Source organism: Micromys minutus (assembly GCF_963924665.1).
Source record: "Micromys minutus genome assembly, chromosome: 11".
Taxonomy (NCBI): Eukaryota; Metazoa; Chordata; class Mammalia; order Rodentia; family Muridae; genus Micromys; species Micromys minutus.
Window position 1 is genome coordinate 53,172,886 of NC_137980.1, and position 25,375 is coordinate 53,198,260.

At 49.2% G+C, this 25,375-nt stretch overlaps 1 protein-coding gene across 1 annotated transcript; it reads right to left on the minus strand.

Annotated features, from left to right (window-relative positions):
• Positions 1-228: 228 nt before the first annotated feature.
• Positions 229-24,741, minus strand: BPIFB4 (BPI fold containing family B member 4; the record flags this gene model as incomplete). The annotated part of the gene is made up of 16 exons (XM_080924960.1): positions 229-252; positions 2,814-2,890; positions 4,657-4,720; positions 6,570-6,612; positions 8,248-8,315; positions 10,883-11,053; positions 13,272-13,325; positions 15,751-15,954; positions 17,191-17,282; positions 18,169-18,229; positions 18,562-18,625; positions 20,851-20,994; positions 21,602-21,706; positions 22,617-23,130; positions 23,719-23,781; positions 24,636-24,741. The coding sequence occupies 16 exons, from the start codon at positions 24,739-24,741 to the stop codon at positions 229-231; spliced, it is 1,854 nt and encodes a 617-aa protein (XP_080781086.1).
• Between the last annotated feature and the right edge of the window lie 634 nt (positions 24,742-25,375).

Here is a 25,375-nt window from a genome sequence, read left to right on the forward strand (position 1 = left end):
AAACTGTTTTATTGAGAACACAAGATCTCAGTCACCAGGCTGTCCTGGGCCTGACATTGTTGGCCAATGGGGAGTGGCTGAATCCTTCCCCAGGTTGAGGTCAGGAGAGGGAAAGGTGGGGATTGGACAGGGACCTGTGGTGAAGGCTGAAGAGACTTGGGACCAGGCCAGTGTCCAGGACAATCCTCTCTGAAACTGATGGACTTCTCACGTCGTCTACCTTGCCACTCACGTGCTCAGCACCAGAAGGTCCTTCAGGGAAGATCAGAGAACAGAGTGAGCAGGTGGGTGTCCCTGGCTGCAGCCTTGGCCACTTGCTTGCCCACTCATGGGATGAACAGGGCTAGTGGCCTGTGGACCGTTACATTGTCCTGCAGAGGACTTTGGGCAAGGTGTGTGATGCTTCCCCTCTGTTCCCCATCTCCCTTTTCAAACACATCAGAGAAGTGGGCCTATGCCTCAGTTTACAGCCTTCCCAAATCTAGGGCACATGACTGAAATAAATAGTACACATATTGTAACCCAGAATAAAATGCACATTGTGAGCCTCTCTTCTAACAGATGGCTTAGTCACACGTAAGTTATGGGAGGTGAGAAACATAAGAATTCTGATTAATAATCATAGAAGGAATTACACATGCGTGAAATAGCAGCAGGCACTATTGCTAACAGTAGCCAAAGTGAGTGAGGGGTGAGACGGGATGCGGGCCGTGGTGGCATCTGTGAGCTTCTGTACAAGGTATGTGTGAGTGTCAGAGGGACAGACAGTGGCTTCACAGTGGGGAAGCCTGGCAGGAAGCAAGTAGTGACAACCAAGCAGGCTGTTCAGGAGAGGCCAAGTGGCTACACTGTGTCCTGGCATGTGACAGTGGCAGAGGCAACCCCGGCTCTACGGCTCTACCATGAGGCAATGTCGGCTACGTCTAAGATTAGGTCCTCCCCCAAAACAAAAAAATGTCACAGTCGTGAAGCCAGTGAAACAGTGAGGCTCTGCGAGGTGGCAGGACTCGAGGAGACAACACAGTGGAATGTGGGACATCACAGAGCTGACCCTGAGCCAGACAGAGGACACTCAGGGGAGTTTATGGAACCACGTGCTGGTGCTCATGTAAGGATGCTAAGATGAAGGGAAACTGGAAAAGATGACATTCCCAAATGATCTGGTCTTACTTTTAAAAAAAAAATCTGTAAATTTTAAATTATATTAAAACAAAAAGGAAGGGCTGTAGAGACGGCTCAGTGATTAAGAGCACTGACTGCTCTTCCCAAGGTCCTGAATTCAAATCCTAGCAACCATATGGTGGCTCGCAACCATCTGTAATGAAATTTGATGCCCTCTTGTGTGTCTGACAGCTACAGTGTACTTATATATAATAAATAAATAAGGTTTTTAAAGGAAATAAATGACTAGATTCAGATTTTTTAAAAATGAGAAAAAAACATTAGGGGTTACAAGGCTAGGCCCAGAGCTGGCCTTACCTTTAAACTAGCCCAACATGTGTTCACACATCAGTACAATACCATATTGCTTCCTTGTTACTCTGGATAAATTCTAATCATATAACTTAATTTACAGATCGATACAGATCCCCTAATGGGATATGAAGGAGAAATAAAGACAAATCGTTTCTATAAAGTAGTATTTTGGCATAAAAATAGTCATGGGTCATTGTTCAGGAAAGATAAATCCACTCCTACCTGGTTCCAAACCCCTGGGGTGAGGGTGAGGACAGCCCTACACAGGAACAGCTTTGGGGTCACTATATTTTATTTCCCTGCAAAATCCAGCAGAGGGAGTGACTTTGGTAAATGGTCTGCCCCACTGACCCTCATCCTTCTCCTGGTGTGTGAGCTGTCCACCATTACAGGGCCACCATTATAAAGGGTCCAAACGTCTGCTGGAAGTTGTGCTGGACCCCAGGCTGGGGCTGTGACTGAGCTCATGACAGGGCATACAGGGTGCATGCTTAGCAGACTTTGAAATGATGACAGGGACAATAACTCTATGCCAGGCCTGTTCCTGTGTCCCAGACCTTTGGTGACAATAGCCATATAGCAAATGCTGGTTCATGAGATTTCTCCCTCAAAACACAAGATGGAAGTTGCTGCTCCCCACTGACTCATGGGGAAATAGGTTCAAATACCATTAGTCCTGTAGATGCTCAAAGAATGAGGCCAGGACAGGCAACCCTGAGGATGACCCAAGCCCACTGTCACCCCCTGAAATACTCTCCAGATGTGGAAGGAGTACTGCTCCCCCAACAGGATCCATTGAGTGAGTGTGTGTGTGTGTGCATGTGTGTGTGTTTGTGTGTGTGTGTTTGTGCATGTGTGTGTTTGTGTGTGTATGCATGTGTGTGTTTGTGTGTGTGCATGTGTGTTTGTGTGTGTATGAATGTATGTGTTTGTGTATGTATGTGTTTGTGTGTGTGTGCATATAGGTGTGTGTTTGTGTGTGTGTGCATGTGTGTGTTTGTGTGTGTGCATGTGTGTGTTTGTGTGTATGCATATGTGTGTGTTTGTGTGTGTGTTTGTGTGTGTGCATGTGTGTGTTTGTGTGTGTATGTGTGTGTGTGTGTGCATATGTGTGTGTGCATGTGTGTGTGTGCATGTGTGTGTGTGTACAAGCATAATAGTTTTCAGCTTTGTGCCTTGTTTCCTCAGCCCTGAACCTGTGCTTTGATGGGAACAACTTAAGTCACTGTCCTCCTGCAAACCCCACCCACCACTCACTACCCAACACCACTTCCTCTCAAAGTGGATAAAGCTGATGGCAAGAGCTGAGCAGGAAACAAGCCTTTATCTCTCCTTACCTCTAACACGTCGATGTCGGCATTGCTGAAGTCAATGTTGAGGATTTTGGGCAGAGGGACTCCAGAACCCAGAACCGCTGTTAAGAGGGTAGGGAGAGTCAGGTAAGTTGCTATCCATGAATCCAAGAGGTGGCAGTTGGGCCAAAGGCAACCAGCATTTGCAAGACTATAGCTGTCTTTTCGTCCTCTCAGCCTTTGACCCTGAGGTTCCTGTCTAGATGCCCAGGCTGGCCTCAGATTTGCTATGTAGCTGAGGATAACCTTGAACTTCTGATCCTCCTGCCTCCATCTGTGAGCATTTAAACTATAGGCGTGCACCACCATGGCTAATTGGTGGAGCTGGGACTGAACCCAGGTCTTTATACATACAGGTCTCCATGCATAGTCAGCAAGTGAGCTACATCCCCAGCACTCGCTGTGGGTTCCCAAGTCTAGTCATCTACAGTCTTCCTAGACCTTAGCCAGGAGCTCGGGCAGCTGCTACTCCTGCTCCACTCCTGACTCCTGTTTCTGCACCTGCTACACTTGCCGTGTCAATTCCTTGGCTACTCTGTCCCTAGCACTAGAAACAAGAAGTATTTGCTGAGTGAAGAAACAGAATGACGCACGTGGAGCCCCAGTATGTGACTCTGTGGGTGTTTGTTTGTAAAGGGGCTGAACCAGCCTGGACATGGGAGTTGAATCTCCAGGACCCATATAAAGAAAAAGGAAGAAAATATACTTCACAGTGTCTTCTGATCTACACACACACATACACACACACACACAAACACACACATTGTGGCATACATTCCTTCCAACATACATTGTGCACACACAATAATTACAATTATAATAATAATAATAATAATTATTATTATTATTATTATTATCATCATCATCACCAAATGAAACTTTAAAAACAAAGTCAAACACTAATAGATTTGCTGATTGATGATCTAGAAAGAAGAAAGGAAACGAGGAGAGTAGAGGGAAGGGCAGGTGGAGTTCAGGATTAACTGAAGTTAGCCTTCTAAACCCTAGCAGGACTTGTCAGCTGGGATGTTTGGACCCTGCCCTACAGGGGTAACTCCACTGTTTCCCAGTCCTTTTTGGCCACAGAACACTTTTCTTGAGGTACTATTTGTTTGGGACATATTTGGGAAGCATAGATCTAGTTAAATATCTCACATCTAGAAAGACTAAAAGACTTGTCTCAAGGGTACTAAGCTAGGTCAAGAGTCCCCAGGTCTGGTCTATCCAGTCCGGACACACCTCTCTCTCCCTGCTAGGCTGTTGTGACACCTAAGGATTCAGGCGTGATCTTGAGGGGCCAAAGCTGGAGAGAAAGAGTTTAGAAGGAAATGCTAAATGTTCAGATGTTCAGATGACCCATCCATGGGTGGCATCTTCTAAAAAGTACTCTGTGTTTTGAAATTTTACACACATACAACCCTGATAGGAATCAGAAAAATACAACTACCAGCCAAACAGGGGACACATGCGGGAGCTAGGGAACAATGCTATACCCTGTCAACAGAAATGTGGATATTTGTTACTTGCTAGGTAAAGATAAAGATAGTAAACTGGGCACAGATTTGTACAATTATAACCCCAATATGTAGGAAGATAAAGCAGGAGGATGAGCCTGGTCTACAGTGAGACCCTGTCTCAAAACAATTTAAAACTGGTTCTTACTCATTTTTAAACTTCAAGAGCATTTGCTTTTCGAGACTTAAATTGGTCTACTTTTAATGACATCCTTGGAATTGCTGCTTTATTGGGAAAATTGAATCCATACACTCAATAAGCCAGTAGTCACTAGGTCCCCAAGCCCCAGAGAAGCGTGAGCATCCACTCTTACCATTCATTGCGGGCATAAACGCTAGGTCAAAGATCTTCTCAACCAACATTTCCAGAATGAACACCTGAGGAAGAAGAACAGAGCTCAGGCAGGGCTGTGGATAGCTCTGACAGACCCTGAGGAACCTGGAGTCCAAGGTGCTGCTTTGAGAGAAGCCCAAAGACTTCAGATCACAGCCCCACAGTGCACTTGATCCACTTGCTCACGTACAGAGAAGAAAAGGACCAGATCGAAGCTGCTAGGAGGCAAGTGGCAAAGACGGCCAAGGAGCATCCCAACTCAGCCTCGAGGGAGCCTGTGGGAAGGCTCTGAACCTTTCTGACCTTGAACTTCCTCAGCTGTGCAGTGGGTCTACTTGCAAAGACTCTGGGGATTAGTAAGTGACCCTGTTGCCTGCCTGGCCTCCAGCTGTTAGTCACATAATCAGGCCTCTGTGACCATCAACCCTGTTTCCAAAGATTCAACCAACATGCTTAACAAGTATTTGAAAACAAAATCATATGTAGGCTGAGGCAGGAAGATTTCCATGAGGTGGAGGTCCAGCCTGGGCTAACAATATAAGACTCTGTAACAAAGTTTCATTCACCAAATGCATTTTAGGTCTTTCTTTTCTTCATGATTCCCTAAATTATGCAGATAATAACCACAGTCACATGCCACGTGATCTAAATCAGAAGGCAAGTAAACAGGAGGATTGTTGGGCCACGTGCAAACACTAACATGTATGCACAGACCATAAGCACCCACAGATTTTGGCCATCTTGGGGGCCCTGGAGCTGATCCCTCACTGATGCTGAAGGCCAGCTGCACAACTGTCCTCAACTTCTCTAGGCTATGGATTCTTCATCTCCAAAGAAATGATCCCTACTACATGGAGTGGGACTGAAAATCAGAATAAACAATGTGTGCAGATACCTACCAGGGACTCTGCACAGGCCAAATGTGGGCCCCAGGCTTCCAGTGCCCCCTCTATGGCTCTGACAAATGATAAACCACCTATGATCAACAAAGTCTCTGAGCTTACTGTTTTTATTTTAGAAACAGGGGAGGATTTACTAACCATCTAAATAACAGGAAGTTCGGGAGGACTACATGAGAAAAGCATTCGAGGAGGAAAAGGCTAGCTTTGAGCTGGGGACTCCATGCATATCCATTGAGATCATGGGACGTGGTATGCCTCCCCACCTGGAGCCAAAGATTTCTGTTCTAGTTGGAGCTCTGCCCAGGCAGCTGCGCAGCTGGGGGCAGGCTCTCTGCCTAAAATGGAGCTGGTGAGGTTGGAGAAGCTCGAAAACAAGTGACAAGATGAATGGGGCTTGCCTTTCTCAGTATGTGCACAAATCTCACCCAGGTCTGCCCAAAACCAGTGGGGGGAGGAGTAAGCATACTTCTAAAGACTTAGGTGGGGGACCCAAGAGTAAACAAGAGAAATGGCCTGTGACTCTAACTAAGCACCTCAGGTTTGTAAACTCTTAAAAGGCAGCGCACTAGGACCTAATATTTAGAAGAGAAATGAATCCATACCCAGTTCCCTTTTTAGGAGAAAATGAAGACTCGGCATGAGTGAGCTCACAATCAGCCACGCATGGGTCCTGGAGCCCCCAACCTTAAGAGGCAAAATGGGTCCCTAGCACCTGCTTGCCCTTGTGCCTCCTCTGTCTGAAGGCATAGATAGGACTTGGGTGAGGTCCCAAGGCATCCGCTAAGATGAGCAGGTGCCATTGTGGCTGAGCAGGCACTGTGCATTCACTTCCCACCCCTTCCGCCCCTGAAGCCTCAGTCTTCATCCATGAAAACAGGCAACAGCAGCGTTGTCAAGCCCCTGCAAACCCCAACCTTGCTGGGCTCAGCTAGGCCCAGAGAGCACGGACCTCTCAAGAGGTCTTTTCTGATGCCTAAATCCTAATACTTACATCAAAGTTGCCCACATTTGAGGTTCTGAGGTTGAGGCTGGTCCTGCAGAGGAAGAATGTGGCCCATTAAAAGCAACAGTGGCCCAGAGCTCATAGAAACTGTCAGAAGCCAACCCACCAGCATCCCTGGGAAGACTGTCCTGGCGGACAATAAGAAGAGTTAGCTTTCCTGTACTCAGCACTAAGAACGTTTCAGACACCATGCTGATAGACGTAAGCCTGAAATTACAGCTTTACCACAGGCTGGCTGTGAGATCTCAGTAATCTCACCCATCTGTGCCTCAGTTTCCCCTCCTGTAAAGAGGATGGCTGCTGGAACTGAAGGATCCCTAGGATGCATTCGGGATGGCTGCATGTGATACATGGCCAGTGCCCTGTGTGGACACTGAATACCTATATCTCCCTTAATCCTCATAGCATCTCCTGACCCCAGGCTGAGGCTGCAGGGTCTTTCAGCTCAGCCACAGAGCTAGAGATAGGTAACAGGATCCACCCTGAGCCTGTGCACTCTGCTCCTGTCTTACTCTGAGAAGAGAGATCTGGGTTTGAGTTCATACCCTACACCATCAGCGTCTCAGTGAACCCCACAGTCCTGCCTTGACAGACTCACAGACTCTCTCCCTGGAGGCAGAGGACATTTGTGGCTGCTCAAAAGGAAGGTTTAGCTTCCACCTGGAGTGGCAGCAGCCTCCCAAGGAGAAGACTTTCCAGATTGAACATCCTAAGGACCATGCCCAGCCATTTTCTCCGTTGTCCTCTCCAGAAGCCCGTGCTATACCCATGGCTGGTCTTCTTACCTTTCATGGATGGCTACCCCTCCCTGCTGGACCATCTGGTGTAGCCAATTAAACCACAATTGAAAGTCTTCAACTGCTGGGCTTCATAAACACTAACCATCAAAAGGAAAACTTATCCTGAGCTAAATGTGGACTGACAGCCCAAAGTAGGACCTCATTAATCTTGAAATGGGGTGATAGTAATGTTTATTTCTACAGGATTGGGTCAGGATTAAACAGAGACACTTCCAGAACCTCCCGTGTCTACCACGGGCACCCAATGGATGAAAGTCTTTTTCATGCATTTTGTGAAGTAAATGCTGTTGTTTCCATCCTCGAATGAGAAAACTGAAGCTCAGAAGTCAGCTGGATGACATCACACAGTCAGTCAGTGATCACGTCTGGATATGAATGGTGTTTCTGGACTCTAGACTCAGGTCTCCCCATTCAGGGTGGCAGACACCTGAACCTGCACTGTCTCCTGGTTTCTCTCTGGTGGCCTTAAATTAGCAATCCACCTCTCTGAGCCCTAGTTTCTCACCTCTAAAACAAGAGAATGAAGGCCCTGATGTCCTAGACCTTTAAGAAGGCCACAACAAGTAGATAAAGGACTAAGAATAGTCTAGCAACTCATTGTCACCAGCACCATGATCACACTGACCCCTCATGAACTTCCTGACACAACAGGTTTTCTTGGTTCTTTTCCTGGCTTTTGTCCACAGCAGTCTCAATAGACAGGACCATGGTCAGTCACCTCTGCAGCCTCTTGGATCTACCCAATTCTGATAGCCACATAGCCGACCTCAACCCTGCCTGGTGGCCCTGCATGAGCCAACACTGGCTGTCTCGGTACAGAAGAGATGCTCTGAGGAGCAGAAACCCACCACCACAGACGCTCTTACTTATCCAGCTTGGCATCGATCATGAGCTTATCCCCTTCCACAGAAAATGAAGCCAAGAGGTCTGTGTCCTGGAGGCAGGGAAGGAGAATAAACACTTTAATGTCACAAGCATTACAGTCCTGCTAAGTCTGCAAAGTGCCTGTGTATCTGTGACAAAGGAGCTACTTCTAGGCTGGAAGGCGGTGCTCTTGGCTGAGGCATGACAAGGCACTGTGGTCAGGGTTGGAGGTGGGAGTGTCATCCTTTCTTGACATCATCAGATGTGAGTTGGGAATGGGAGTGTGTGCCATGCCTACAATAATGACTTTCCAACAACCGCCCAAGTATGTGAGCCGGCTAAGGGCCCTGACATAGTGACCTACCACTGAGACTGTAGTTCTGGCTTCCTGAGCCCACAGCCCTGCCTGGGCTAGTCTATACCATTCCATCTCAGCCTCAGCATTCTCTCACCTCCTGCTGCCCACTGGTGCCCCATCCACCCAAATGGCAAGTCACTCTGTCAAGAGGCCTGGCCCCTTCATAAGCATGAGATGGCCAAAAACACCCCAAACCTGTGGCTTATGTGCAGGAGTCAGCCGACACCCACTGTTGTTTTCACACATGATTCAGTAGGGGCTGAGTGAATGGTTCTCAGAGTCATGCCCAAGACCAGTTCTAGGGGTAATGACAAAATTCCCCAAGGTCCCTTAAGGATGGGACTTGCAGACTTGAAACTTGCTGGAATGATCCATTAAAGATGCTTTGGACAGCACCCCTGCCAATCGTAACCACCTCCTCTTAAGAGAGGCATAAAATAGCTACATTCTTCTGCCTCTTCAAACAGAAGCTTCATCAAGGGAAATTTTCTCACTGCCTGCTGACTACTTTCCCCTGATAAATTAAATAAAATGAAACAGCCTTATGAAAATTAATGTCCGTTTCCAACAAAGGGGACAGCATTGTTAAACAGTAGTGAAGAAGAGTTGGGGTCCTGTGCCTGTGGCAGGGGTCCAAGCTGTCATAGGAACCCATCCTGTGCTTGGTGTTTGTGCTGAGGACTGAAGGGTGCAGACTGAGCAGATGACTAAGGTGGGAGAGTCATCTAGGCTCTAGGGAAGAACATGTGCAAAGGCCCTGGGGCAAGGAAGAAGGACGTATTATACAATAGAACCCTGGACAACCAGAAGGAGAGAGAACTCCGAGGCTTCAGTGGAATGATCTGGGCCAGACAAGCAGGGCTGTGGGGTCAGGAAGCCAGAACCACAATCTCAGTAGTGGGTCACTGTGTCAGGGTCCTTAGCTGGCTCACATACCTGGGCTGTTGTTGGAAACTCACTATGGAAGGCATGGCACACACTACCATTCCCAACCCACAACTGATGATGCCCAGAAACACGCACTACCCCAACCCCCACCCAACAATGGCTTATTCAGCCAAGAGCACCACCTTCCAGCCTAGAAATAGCTCATTGGTCCTGGAGCTGCAGGCATTGTGGAGCAGCAGATGAGATCAGAGCCCTGAGCGTCTGCCATAAGCCTCGCGCAGAGGAGGGAGCTGCCCTTCACATATATTTCTTTGCAAAATGTTTACTTGCTACCTGCTATGTGCTTGGCCTGTGCTAGACTCCGGGGATCGGACAATAAATGGGATCAATCTCTGCCCGTCAATAAGCTCACGGATGTATTCTATAGTATCGAACAAAGCTGCAAGCCAGGAGAACGCAGTGTAGATGAGTGACTTGGGAAGATAGGAGCTGATTCTTAGATGCGGAGGAGCATTTGAGAAGGTGGTATTTGAATAGAAACCTACAGTAAGCAAGTGAGCCATGCAGATATCAAAGAACAGCCTAAGCAAAGGCCCTGTGGTTAGACCACACTTGACTTTTCTGAAGAGCATTGGGAAGCTGAAACGTGACCAAGAGAAGGCTTTGCAGAACTCTGGGGGACAGTATTAGAAGGTTGACTTTATTCTGAGGAATTTGGGAAGCAGGGAAGAAGGATTGTTTTCATTTTAAAAGACTCCTTGGGAAGTCATCTATAGGACGGCAAAGTGACAGGGCTCACAAGAATTTCTCAGACCTCATGATAACTGGGAGGGAGAACTTTTATTGTTTCCAGGGCAAAGAGGAGATGAGTGTGAGAGCTGATAGGTATATGAGGTAGGTAATGAGTGTGAGTGTGTGAGTACATGAGTGTGTGAGTGTGTGAGTGTGTGAGACAATAGTGAATGAGGTGATAGGTCTGTGAGGTGATGCTTGCATGAGTGGGTGGATGAGCTGATGATCCTGGTTTTGTTACTACAAGAAGACATAACACATAGTAGTGTCCAATTAATATTCCCTATGTGGTCTGTTTGAACGCTGACAGGCACACCTCAAGACGTTCATGGTGTCTCCAAAGCTGCTCCAAGAAGCTTACTAATGCCCAGCTGACACTCCTCAAGAGGAAAAAGCCCAGAAAGAGGGAGCCACTAACCCAAAATCACTCAGCCAAAAGTGATAAAGTCTGATGTGAGCCAGCTTCCCTGACCCCTAAGCTGGATCGCTCACCACCAGTGGGGCCGTGGGGATGTGAACAGGACAGTGACTCTGGGAGATCGTATGGCTCTGTCTTTAAACATAGCTTGGGGGTGGGAACTTCACCGTCAGACACATACCACATCGATGAGGCAGATGGTGGTCTCTACATCATTGGGCTGGGAGACGACAACTTCAGAGGTGGCAAACACCTTCACCAGTGCCTTGTCCTTCTGCAGGCTCACAGATGGTGGGTTGGGCACCTGGATCCTGATGGTGAGTGGGCGGGACTCAGGGTATTGCTGGAACACCTGTAGGTGGAACCAGACTGCGTGGCAGGGTCATCAGGGGTGGACAACCTCCAAACACAGAGTGGGCAGAGTATGGGAAGGTTCCTCAACACAGGATGCCCACTCGGTCTGGGCAAAGGCATGGACTGACTGTTGAGTTGGGCAAGCTCTCTCTGATCCCCTCACATGGGACCGCCACACAAATTACATGTGACAAGATGGGCAAAGCCTCAAACTCAACACCAGATGCATGAAGATATTCAGGATCTGGCTGAGAGCCAAGAGGGGTCTCCTGAAGCACTAGAGCAGGGACTGAGTGACAGTCAAATTGTATTAATTCAGTCACTCAAACTCTCGGCACCCCACCACCACCACACGAGCACGCGCACGCATGCACTCACACAAGAAATCAAGAGGTCAGAGACAACTGTTACAGCTTACTGTCCATGACCAGCAGAGGGTGCACACCCTTCCTGGGATGTGAAGGTCATTGAAAGTCATTGAAAGGTAGAATTCAAGAGCAAGGACAACCTGGGTCCCTTTGAGGAGCCCAGTGCAGGCATCTGGGGGCAGATCAGCTCCCCAAAGCTACCTTGCTGAAGGGACAGCTCATTAAAAGAGTGGTTTACCCCAGTTACTAAATACCCAGTTAATTCCATATCAAACTCTAAATACGGAAAGCAAGCCCCAGACGCTGCACAAACCCTTGGTCACTTTTAGAGGGAGTGGGAAGCAACTGTTTCTCAAGCAGATGTTGCCCATGGTGTAGATGAGAGCAACTATTCCTAAGAAGACACAAGAGGGCTGATAGTCTTCTTTACTAACTCTTGGTCCATGAACAAATTCAGTAAATTTCAGCTATTTAATTTATCCTCCAACATCACCCTCAAGGGTGTGAGTACCAACCAATCAGACATTTGGCAAACTGGTTGTTCATAGAGATTTCCGGGATGGTTTCCTGGAGAAGCTTGGGATCCAAACGCCCCAACTAAAAGAGGTGATGTCTCTGAGACTTAGAAATGCCTCCTTTGGGGTCCCCAAAGCAGCTGAAATTGTGTCCCCAGAGCAGCAGTGCCCCAGGAGGCCACCAGAGCTTTGGTCAAGCCTTTTGCCACCTTGTCTAGCTTCAGCTTCCGAGACCATCTTGAGCCATTTAAAGCCCTGTGTTCTTGTAAATGGTCTCTAGCTCTGTGTGTGACCTCTCTGTGCCTGTTGCCAAGCTGAGAATGAGATCTGTCTCCCAAAGAAAGAGGAGAGTCTGGGCCAGTCTCGTGAGATATCGGGGCAGTGTGCACACGAAGTGGTCCTAGAACTCAGAATGCTGCTTCTGCTATTAAGTGCCAACCACACGAGGGCGGTAATGATCACTTGCTGAGTATTATCAATGGCTTCTCTAACTAATGGGGCAGCTGGGAAGAGATGGGGAATGATACAGAAGGCTTTCAGTGAGTATCTTCCACCCCAAGCAGACTTTCCTACCCATAGAGCTCTTTGATGTCCAGAACTGAGTTGGGAATAGAGAGGCCTTTGTTCTGCTTTTACAGGGCCACTTGAAAGGGAATCTGTAGATATCAGCAAGAACAGCTGTTAACATCTGCAAATGCCCACCCTGGGCCTTCATTTCCAGATGAGACAAACGCTTAGACAGGTGAGGTCATTGGCAGCTATGTGCTGAGTCATGCCTTTCTCTAAACACCTGGCAACCCCTCCAGAACTGCCCTGTGCCTGTGTGTGCCCAGCCCCGGCTGTTCCTCTGGACAACCTGGATGAGCCATTTTCTACAAATGAGAAAAGTAAACTCAGAAGTGCTAAGACTATGTCCAAAGTCACACAGAAGGGAGAGCACATGTTTGAATATGCAAGACCCTGAGTCCAAACTTCAACACTGCATAGTCAGTCACTCAGCCCAGGAGTGGCCAGGCCAAGGCAAGACTGTGCAGGCTGGCCCACCACCAACAGGGTTCAGGGTATGTCATCCTCAACCCTCCTGTGTCGCCTCACCAGGATCTGACCTCCACACCCATCCTGAGGCCCAGAAAGCCAGGTTAAAACCCTGTCCAAATGGAGAAGCAAAGGCATTACTCACACCTTCATTGTCTGTAGAGGCCTCCAACCATGACTCCTGTTTTCTCTTAACCAATTTGCAGAGCGCTAACTATACATTCTTGTGATGTGGAGACATTCCCCTCAGTACATAAAGAAGCTAGAGACAAGGACAGCATTGGGATTGCTTACTTACCTTGGGAATCAAGGCCCCCAGTGTAGAAGTGGTAAGTGGAGGGAGATCTTCAAACTGTGGGGCAAAAACAAGGTCATGTGAGTCCTGAGACAATGGGGACAGTCAGGTGCTCTAACACTGTGCTTAGATTCCAGTGCACCCTAAAACAGACACATCCCCGGGACAGCCTAACACCTCAACACTGTGCTTAGATTCCAGTGCACCCTAAAACAGACACATCCCTGGGACAGCCTAACACCTCAACACTGTGCTTAGATTCCAGTGCACCCTAAAACAGACACATCCCTGGGACAGCCTAACACCTCAACACTGTGCTTAGATTCCAGTGCACCCTAAAACAGACACATCTCTGGGACAGCCTAACACCTCAAGAATACACTCCAGAGCGGCCATTGTGTAGACCACATTGCAGTTGTGTGGTTAAGCGGGTGGGGTCAACCACTTAGGCCGTCTCTCTACACAGATGGCCTGATGTATTCAAGGCAAGCACAAATCTTTCTTCTCTAGTGAGATTCCTTATAAGAGCCGGGGAATCATGGGCACGTCCATGTGCACAGCCTCTTGTCTGCTTGACCTTCTCTGCTCTGAGTCCCTTCATCTCTCTTTCATGTCTACTTACTTCCTAAAGCCTCAAAGGATGATCAAGGATGAAAGGTAGTAGCCCTTGTCGGAAAGAGAAGGAGAGGGGTGTGAAGGAGAAGGGGGAGGGATAGAGGGAAGGAACAAAGGGTTGGGTAACTAACACAGCAGATAAAACAGTCATTGCCTCCTGCATAGGTGCTCTGCCAAGGTAGGGCCCTGATCACATGTTCAATAGGAACACTTATAACTGCAGGAGTGCTACCTACACTGGACCTAAGTGGACACTTTCTTATCGGCAGAATCTCTGATTCCCATGGTTTGGGTAGTGACTATTTTTAAAACTAGCTAGTGCTTAGGAGAAGCTGTGAAGTGTATGGTTTATACTGCCATACCTCAGAACCTCAAACTGTCCCAGAGTATTGGAGGATGGATGGGTAGATTGATAGATGAATAATGGATAATGTATAGGTAGATACACTGAGAGATAATAAATGGGTAACTGGGTGGATAATAGATGAATGGGTGGGTGGATAAGAAATGAAGGGGGAGTGAATAAGATATGAATGGGGTTGGATAAGATATGAATGGGGGTGGATAAGAGATGAATGGGGGTGGATAAGAGATGAATGGGGGTGGATAAGAGATGAATGGGGGTGGATAAGAGATGAATGGGGTGGATAAGAGATGAATGGGGTGGATAAGAGATTAATGGGGGGTGGATAAGATATGAATGGGGTGGATAAGAGATGAATGGGTGGATGGAGGGATGAATGGATAGATGACTGTATGGATTTGTGAATGGTTGGATGGGAAGTGCAAGGATAAATGGTGAATGGAGGAGTGGATGGACAGTGGGTGGATGGGTGGGTAAGTCAGAAGGAAGGTATCTGAAAAGATAGGATTTTCATGTGGAAAATAGGATCTGATAAACTGGGTGAACACATATAAACATGACTCCATTACAGTGCAGCTGTTTTAAAAGTCGGAAATCCTTCAAAGGAGTTGGAGAAAGTGAATCCTGTGTACTTCTCTGGGATGCTGTTGTTTTGCTTTCTTGCCTTCTTTTGATTATTAGTGTATGCATGTTGACCAACTGAAAGAGTTCTAAATATTCATATTAAGGTACTCACATGTGAATATGCTATTCTTTTAATAAAGGACTGAAATAAACCTCATCAAACAGAGAGCAACTGCCTCTTCTTGGAACCCGAAGCAGCTTAACTGCCCTGAGGCCCGTGAGAGGCTCTAAAAGATAATGGATGCATGGACGATGGATGGATGGATAGATGGGTGGATGGATGGATGGATAGATGGGTGCATGAATGGATGGATAAATGGATGGATGGATGGATGTATAAATAGATGATGAATGGATGGATAGATTGATGGAGATGGATGGATGAATAGATAGATGGATAGGTGGATGGATGGATAGATTGATGGATGATGGATGGATGAATAGATAGATGGATAGGTGGATGGATGATGGATGGATGGATAGGTGGATGGATGATGGATGGATGGATAGGTGGATGGATGGATGGATGGATAAATGGATGATGGATGGATGAATGATGGATGGGTGGATAGATGGGTGGATAGATGGATGGATAGATGGGTGGATGGATGGATGGATGGATGGGTGGATGGATAAATGGATGGATGATGGATGGATGGTTGAATAGATGGGTAGATGATGGATGGATGGTTGAATAGATGGGTGGATAATGGATGGATGGATGGGTGGGTAGATTAGCAGATGTGTGAATGTGCGGGAAGATCACTATCAAAAGGGTTAACTAGAGTACAGGATAAAAAGCAGGACCATCCTCAGTCCTTCCTTTAGAGCGTGGGCTAGGAAGGACCCAGCCACTCAGCGCCCTGCTTGGCCACTCACCATGCCGTCAGTGATGTCTATGTCCAGCGCACCTTGCTTCTGCAGCATGGTCAGCACCGAGCCCAGGAAATTGGCCGAGATGGCCAGCTGGGAGTTGGTGTTGTCACCCATGGGGGGTAGTTCTGGCATCTGTGACCTGGGCAACATAGCTGGCCGCCCCAGGGGGTAGTCAATGAGGTCACCTCCTGCCTCCCCAACTAGAGTCTGAGGAGTATAGAAAGGGGGAGGGAAGAACGTGAGACTGGAGGTTGGAAGGAGGAGTCTGCACAGTTCTTCCTGATTGCACCCATGATTCTGAGCTACTGTTATGGACAGATCTTCCTCTGCTTGAAAGGGAAGGGTGTCATGGCAGTTCCTGCCTTATGATCATTTACAGCTACGGTTATACACAGGCATGTTCACACCCACATGCGTGCATACACACACTATGGCACAGATCCAATGTCTCACCATCCCAGTGAGTTCATGTGTGCATACCCCTGCACCTGCACTGTCCACATTAGTACACCCATCTCCAAAGATGATGCCCTGTGCAGTGCTCCACAGTGAGTTTGTAACTGCCTGTTTGCTTAAAGAATTCTCATGGCTCCTCTTGCAATAGATCAGAAATTCCCTTAAAGCAGAGGCATTGTTCTATTTCCTGATTCGCATTCAGCGTTGGGTGCAGGCCAGTAAGCATGTCTCTTTAATGGACAGACGTGTCTGCACATGTCATAGTGCAACCATGTGACATGGGCATGTACCTATGTCTCTTTGCTAAAGGCTCAGGGGGGCATCATGCCCACATGACCCAGGGAAGGTCTGCTGGCCCAGGTGCCCACACACAGTAGGTGCTGATCCATGGGGTGCTGCAGGATCTGCTCACCCCAGCTCACAAGATCCAATCTCCCCAATTTTCAGTGAAGTCATGTTTCCCAGGCGCTGGCCCCTGTGGGAGTGTTTATACTATGGAAACCAGCACATACTGCCAACCAAATGTTTGAAAACTCATTACAAGCCAGTTGTTAACTTTGTACTAGCATGCTAATGGCCGATGCTTCTCCAGCAGACCCAAGCCCCCAGCTGCAGACACTAGCAGCTGGATGTCTGGGTTCAGAGCCCAAACACAAGATCACTAGCTGTGTGATCTTGACAATGGAGCTACCTCTCTGTGCCAGAAAAAAATAAGCCATGTGGTCTGAGGGAACACTGAGCTCATCACTAAGAAGCACTCACTTGGGACGTGCCTGGTTCGTATTAAGCACTGGATGGTGGGTGAGAATACTTCCCAGCTCTGTTCTAGAAGGTCTGTAATCCGAAAAGGGTCCTGATCAGCTGTTGTTCCTAGTGTGTGTAAATACCTCACATGTGTGTGCATGTGTGTGTGTGTGTGTGTGTGTGTGTACATGTGCACGCATGTGCACACCCAACTTCAGAGAAGGTTCCCAGTTTATCACTTACATTAAGATCCAACTCAAGGAATTCCCCGGTCACCAGTGGGAGACTGGAGAAAGTATATTGCACACTCCCAAGTATCCCCAGAGGCACCAAAGCTGTGGGTAAAGAAGAGGGTCACATTATGGTCCCTTCCCCACAAAACACACCTCCAGTGCCCCCATGCCTACAGATGTAACTGCAGGGGGGGGGACCAAGGCTCCATCCGGTTTTTGCTTTAAGGAAGAGCCAGTTTTGTTGTTTTGTTCCAACCCCGTCTCTGACTCTTCCTTGCTGTGTGACCACAGACAAGTCTCTGCACATCTCTGGAGCTCACTTCCTCCTTTGGAAAGTGTGTTTAATGTCACCTTTTAGATTCTGTGGCAGAGTTGGAGAAGAGATGTGAACCATGGTGCGCCAGGGAACATTTAAGGCTGCACAGAGTGTTCCTCAGTTGGATCTACGTTTCCCTGACTCCTTGTAATAAACACATTCTCTTCTTCACTTTCTTTCCATATCTTGAAACGTCATTTATAAGGTGCGTGGTGTGGCGGAGACATGGGCTCCATAGCAAATAGGGCTGTGCTTTGTGGCTTCAGGGGTTAAAGGCCAAAGCATTGTGAGTGCTGCCCTATAAGAGAAGACGCTACAGGACTGCCTTGCTTTCAGGAGCCATCTCAGAAGTTCAGGACTGACGGTGGCACTGCAGCCTGATCCCTGGGGTCTCGGTAGGGTCTGCAGCACCTTCTTTAGAGAATGGGAACTTTATACTTCCATAGCTACTGGGGCAGAGCCAGGCTTCCACTCGGAATTCTGGCTGGTGTCTAGGCCATGCCTCCCAGGCCCTGAGCCAGTGGGAGGCCTGACTGTATTTGTGAAACTTCTGGGGCTTTCAAGGACTGCCCACCAGCCAGCCTCTTCCTCCCAGCTGCTGCAGTGTCCCTGGGGCTAGGTCAGACAGTCACCAGTAGACATGGACGACCACGGCAAAGAAGGAACACTTACAGTCCACGAGACCCAGCTGGTCATTGACAAGACCCAAAACCACATCCACAATGGGGCAGAGCTGTAGAAAGAGACACCAGGGAGCTCAGGAAGTGTAAAAGCTGGGGGAGCAACACACACACATAGCAGAAGCAGCTGACGGTGTGGTCACCACAGCCCAGGAGAAGGGATCTCTCCTAATCCCCATCTTTAAGATGGGAAACAAATTTAGAGCTGTCACTCAAAAAGAAAGCACCCCAGCTTAGGGTCCAGAGCTGTGGGTGCTCAGGTTGGGCTTCCCATCTTGCCACTCAATGGTCCAAACCAACATGAACATGGCAGCCCTGGCCCCTTTCAACCCACTGGGTCAGCTGTGTGACTCTGGAGACACAAACCCCTCTCACCCATCCTTACCAAGTCAGGGAGTACGTTGGCCAGCACTCTGTTCACCAAGTTGTCCACCAGGTTGGGGAGAAGCCTACAGAGGGAGAGGCAGGGTGAGGAGCTTCACAGGCACGGAGAGCTCTGTGCACACCAGTGCCTGGTTCCAGCTCTGAGTGTCAAGAGCCCGGGACAGTAGCACTAGACAGAAGGCTTTCCCTCGGACCTGTCCACATAGGCCAACAACAAACTGATTTCCTTCCCTCCAGCCCTCTAGTCCTCCCTTCTCCTTTCCTTTCTCTCTTCCATTCTTCCTTCTGTTCTCTTTAACTTCTCTTCTCTTCCCCTTCATTCCTTTTCCCTTCCTTTCTTCCCTCCCTACTTTCCTCTCTCCCCCTTCTCTTCCTTCTTTCCTTTCTTCTTTCCTTTTTTCCACAAACCACAGATACTAGGCCTCTGTCATACAGGGGGCTGGTGGCGGGGAGCAGGGATATTTTAGATTCCTAGCTACCCAGACCTTCCCAGCAACTCCTTCTACCTTCTGCAGGGCTATTACTGGCTAGTCATCTTCCCTGGGTACAGATGAACATAGTACTTTATCTAAATTCACAGTATGGCATACAGAACATTCCATGGCCTCAAAAACTTGTATGTATGGATGCAGTAGGAGAAACCTAGCTAAGAAGATGTGTCCATTAGGCTCACATTGAAGGACAGGCAAGCAGGGCTGAAAACTTGGTGGTGGGAGCTATTTAATAGAGCAGGAAGGAGGCAAGAAACCTGACCAGAATAGGTCACCAATGCTCACCTGGATCCCAACTGATGAAAGCCAGAGATAGGTCATGCACACAGATGATGCACAGACAGACAGGCAGACAGACAGACAGACATGAAGTCTCCCTGGTGGGCTCAGTTCTTAACACCACTTCTGTTCACCCCTTAACACTGTAGCTGAACATCTTCCCCACAAAGAACCAACTGCTACTTCTCTGCCAAGCTGTGGAGCAACATCCTGGAAGAAACAGCAGCTCCGACACCCCCAGGGTTTGCTGTACACGTCGGTCCTTTTTGTGAGTAGATTCATCTTACGGGGGCTGATCCTGTCCTGGTTCCCCTGAAGTCCCCTTAAGAGAATGTGTCTGAGGTGTACGTGTACTGGTGTGTCAGAGCTGGTGTGCTCCTGATCTATGTATATCTCCTTATGGGGAGCGACAAGATGCATCAGGCCTCCTGTAAATGGCACCTATAGACTGTCACAGAAACAGATGGATAAAACGGGGCGTGGGCAAATGAACGACAGCTCATCCGGGAAAAACATGCAGCTCTAAGGAGTTTGGGTGCAGAAAAGTCTCCCGGCTGAATGAAGGGAAAGAGCCCAGTGTGTCAAGCTTCAGAGCAGATGCCTGTGTGCATGGAGGGGCGGGGCTGTGGAGCCACACGGGTGTCTGCCTGACAATTCAGGGAGGCATAAAGAGCTACCATGAGCATCCATGGCCAGCTGCACCTGCACCTCTGTGGTTTGACCTTCTGAATGAAGCGAATGGAAAGTCTGGGAGGATCTGTGGTTTGGACCCTGGAGCCCTGTTTTCTCTATTCCTATCCATCCTGAAGTACAAGGAGAAAAGCCACATGAGGCAGGGCATGGCACAGTGAGTCTCTCCCTCCTAGAGTGCACACGAGATGTGGGCTGGGGAGATGTGGCCAAAGGATTAGTAAGACAGGAGAGAAAGCAGGGACTGGAGACCCAGAGACTGGGGAAGTGAACTCATGGGCACTGTGCTCTGAGATGTCATTTATGTACCCTTATCCAAGACCTTCCAGACCTGGGACAACATACCGGCCAACACAGGGATGCCTGACAACTCTCTGGACAAAGGATAGTGGCTTTGTAGAGAAGTCAGAAAAATCACTCACACATATCCCCAATCATCAGTACATTGACTATACCCAGACAAGAAACATCTCTGCACTGGGATAAACTCTCACAGACTCTGACAACATGCCAGACCCTACACCAACTACTTTACACTCATTTTCTTGGTTCCCAAAGACAGAATTTACCCCATATCCCAGATCCTGACTCTGCAGCTCAGAGTTGTCCAGGGTCACACAGCAAGGAACAGCTGGACTGAGATTTTCATCTGGGCAGATCTCTCCAAGGTGGATGGATACCCACATCTTGGGCCCAAAGGCACAGCCCTTGAATTACCACCAAGTAGGTACCAGTCTCTCAATATGCGTGGTCTCTGTGTGGGACCGACTTATCCCCAGGAAGGGATGCAGTGCCCCACAGTCCTGCCCTGTTCTTGACCTCAAACTCACCCCCGAAGCAGCTTGACTTTGATGCCTCCCAGGAGGGTGTCACAGCGCTCAATGACCAGCCGCGGGTAGCCTGTGCGGTCCATGGTCAGTCGAACTTTGGCCGTGATGTTTACCTCCACCGCAATATCCAGGAAGCCGATGAGGCTGGAGGAGACCAGGTGACCAATGAGACCGTGAGCCACTCTCCCCAGGTGTCTCAGTCTTGCGCAGGCCTGTCACCTCAGGTCTTAGCACTGATTCTTCCTAACATTGTGTCTCAGGAACCCCAAATGAAATGCTATCCCACTGCCTCAACCTCAGCCAATGAGAATTTTTAAGGCTAGGAACAGCGCTTGGTACAAAGTCTAGTTTGTAAGGTAACCATACTAACTTTGTAGAGGTGACTCCATCCCACCCGGAGGAAATGAGTCCCACTCCCCAAAGTCCCCACAGTGGGTGACTAGGAAGGTGCTCTCCCTGTGGCCACAGCCAACCAGAAACAGAGTGGCCTTGCTAGTGAACTCAAGAAGACTCGGTGGCATTAGGAGATTTGTCTAAGCACTGGAACTTAGACTACTCCCTACCCCCAGGCTCCCAGACCCTGGACAGCCCTTCCTGCTGAAGGTACCACCGCAGGCTGACTCAGCATCAGACACTCCTGTCTCCCTGCTCCTCCCACCAAGATGGCTGCAGCATCAGTCACACAAGGTGAGAAGAGGTAGCTTGCCCAAGCTCTTCGGTCAGGGACCTCTCCTGGACTTAGGGCACATACCTCTTTCCGTTGATGGCCACACGAGTGTACAAGCTCAGGTAGACACCCACACCGGGCAGGAGTCTCACGGACACCCGGGGGAGGGTAAGTTCCACTATGCGCAACCTGCATGCAGTCAAGAGAGGTGAGCTGGAGACAGCAGCCGCCTGCGGCCACAGAACACCTCCCTCACTCCGCCCCCTCTGCTCCCCACACTCTGTCCTCCTACCACAGAGATACTTGAGGCCCATGGACAAAACACAGAGAAGTTCAAGGCAGAAAACACCATAGCCAAGCACCCCACCGGCGGGCACATCTGTTTGCGGTTCTGTGCCCTTTTTCCCTTTGAATCTTTTGTGAAGACACTGCCCCCTGCTGGATCCTTCCTGCACCATCCTCCAACTTCAGCCAGGGTACTCTTGCTTGAAGCCACCTGCCCTGAACCCCAGGGTGGTGACTCTCTATCTGTGCATTCTTATTCCGTCCTTGTGAACTGTTTGACTAGGTGGAGATTCTCCCTCCAATCCCACACACCCCAGACGCCAGCAAGTTCCCTGGGAACTGAGGCGTGTGTCTCCAGGCTAAGTGTCCCTCACATCATAAGAGCACAATGTACTTGTTGAGTTAAATGACTATGGCAGGGAACCTAGGCATGGCTAGAAATATAATATATAATTATAATTAATAATTTTAATGAGCCTCATTATGAGATTGCAGTGTATGGTATAGCATATGCCATACATGTCACGTAGTTTTAAATCCTTGGCTTTTTTTTTTTCTTCATAAACTGAGTTACTCTGATGTTTCTACACTCCAGGAGACCGAAAGACAGGGAGATGAAAAGGATGTCCCAATGTCATACACAAATAAAAATAAAATAGGCAGTGTTGTTCGAGGCTTCTGGCCTCTTTCACGTGAGCACCGCAAACTCTGTAACTTGGACTTGTCAAGATGTCCAGTCCTACCCTCTTCTCAGCCTGGGGCCTGGTTGCCCGTTTGTGGCTCTCCTGTCAGCAGGTGGAGCTCAGTTCCTTACCCAGTGATGCCTTGAACGGTGCTCAGGATGCCTCCTTCGCCCAGCACACCCAGCACACCGCCTCCTCCAAGAAGTCCTCCATCGCCAAGAAGACCACCTCCTCCAAGCAAGCCCCCTTGGCCTGCCAGGATGCCTTCATTTGCCAGGATGCCTCCAGTGCCCAGCAGGCCTCCAGGGCCCAGGGCCCCAGTGGCCACACCAGCTGGGATCTCTCCAGGCCTCAGTTCGCGCCGGTGGAGCCTGCCCACTGAGGACGGGTCCGCTGCAGACCTGTACCTCCCGGAGCCGCGGTGGTAGGCGTAGTCTGAAGAGCGGTAGTCTTCGTGCCGCAGGTCCCTGAGGGTCCCATCAGAGTCCAGGATCTCCCCATAGCGGTATTTGCCCCCCAGCTGAGCTGTGTTGTCGTTCGCCTCAATGTGGCCATATTTGTAATTGCCACCAAGCTGTCTGCCATTGGTGTATTTGGGGGGAGGTTCTCGGACATGAAAGTCGTTGTAGGGGACACCACCGACACCTCGGGGGAATTCAGCTCGTCTGTAGTCATCATAGTGGTGCCTGCCACCACCCAGCAGCCCCCCACTGCCACCCAGCAGTCCCCCACCATGGCTACCACCACCGCCCAAAAGGCCACCACTGCCACCCAATAGACCCCCACCATGGCTACCACCACCCAGCAGCCCCCCACTGCCACCCAATAGACCCCCACCATGGCTACCACCACCTAAAAGGCCACCGCTGCCACCCAGCAGTCCCCCACCATGGCTACCACCACCTAGCAGCCCCCCACCACTGCTCCCTCCATCACGGCTATCATCACCACCCAGTAGCCCCCCACTGCCACCCAATAGACCACCACCATGGCTGCCACCACCTAGCAGCCCCCCACTGCCACCCAATAGACCACCACCATGGCTACCACCGCCCAGCAGCCCCCCACTGCCACCACCACCACCCAATAGGCCTCCACCCAACAGGTCACCACCACCTCCTCCACTCCCACCAAGCAGGCCCCCCAAGAGACCTCCTCCCCCACCACTGCTCCCTTCACTCCCACCAAGCAGGCCCCCCAAGAAGGGCCCTCCACCATCACCACGGGCTTTACCCACGGGCACCTCCCTCAGGGCCGAGCGGAAGGCATCACTCTTCTGAATTGTGCCTGAGATGGCTGTGGAGAGGCACAGGTGTCAGCCAGGAGGTTCCACTTCCCAGTCCCCAGGCACCACCCGAGAGCATCACCCTACTTGTGGGGCCTCATCCTGCCACCCAACCCCTGGGGGAGAAAAGCATCACTAGATCAAGAAGACAGAGCAGCACACAGTGAGCTCATGTCCTGGATGCTACTCGCATCCCTGTAGCTGGATTCCAAACCTTGATGATCTTCCTTTCTCTCTCTCCCTTTTGAGTATCCCTCTATTCTTGGCTTGATAAAGTCTACTTTCTCATGGATTATCAATTCCTGGAGAACAGCCAGGGCAGAATAGCAGCCTCCATTGATACAGGGAAGACACAAAGGGCTCTGGGGCTCTCATCTTGTAGAATCCTCACTGGAGCCCTGGGCAGGAATGGGGGTCACAACAGGTTCTCACTTCTCAGGGTAAGAAGTAAGGACTTACAGTCCAAAGGCACCTGTACCTGAACCTCTGTGCCCTAGGAACCATGTGGGTCTCCACAAGTCACCCCACTCAACTCTCCTGATACCAGTCCTTGCCAGATGGCTCCACCCACTTTCCAGATGAGGAAACTGAGACTTGGGTTAAATAAGCAGGGTTTGAATCTCAGGAATCCTGGCCCTGGGGCCTAAGTTCTTAATTTTGGCTATCTATTGTCTTGAGAGAATGAGCTAATGCCTAGAAAGTGGCGCCCAAGAAAAAAAGAGAAGCTACAGCCCAAAAGGTAGGGGTCACCCAGCCACTGACCAGGGGCTCTGCTGGCATGTGGAGGGTCCTTGGGTACTGGGGAGTTGGCTTGTCTCCCACCCCTTCCCATGCCACCCATGACCCCCATTAGGATTGGACTTACCATTGCCCAGCACATCTTTTGTAACTCTGAGGATCGTGTTTGTGTCCTGACGAATGCCACACACAGCTGCCACAGAAAGAGCAGCCACACACCACGCAGTCCACATACTGATGTTGCTTTCCTGCTGAGACAGTGTGTATCACCACTCTGACTATCCTCCCATTCACCCATCTTTTTACTCACTCACCCATTCATCCATCTGTCCTGATATCTGTCTGTCTACCAACCCATTCATGCATCTGTCCACCAATCCACCTACCTGTCTATCCTATCCACTCACACATCATCTGTCCATCCATCCATCCATCCATCCATCCATCCATCCATCCATCCATCCATCCATCTGTTCCCCTTTTCATTCACCCACCCAGCTCTGGCCAGCAGAGATAAGTACCCTCAGCCTAGATATCATATTAGAATTCCAAGACCCAGAGACAGAAAACTGATAAGAGTCACACAGGAGAACATAGTCCAGAATTACTGGTGCCACTTTGAATTTTTTCAAATAAAAAAAATTATCTAGGAACAAAAATACTCATTAAGCAAATTATTCCAGCACAAAAAAATCTATTTCCAGAGATGAAATTTACTAATTGAGCTGTGGATGAAGAGATGGAAATCACAGCACAGAGCACACTGACAGCTAGCGACTCTTTGCAGCTCTCCAGCTCCTGTCCACCTACCTCTATCTCTATTCTCTCATTCTCCTCCTCCCCAGGCATCCTCCCATCATTCCCTCT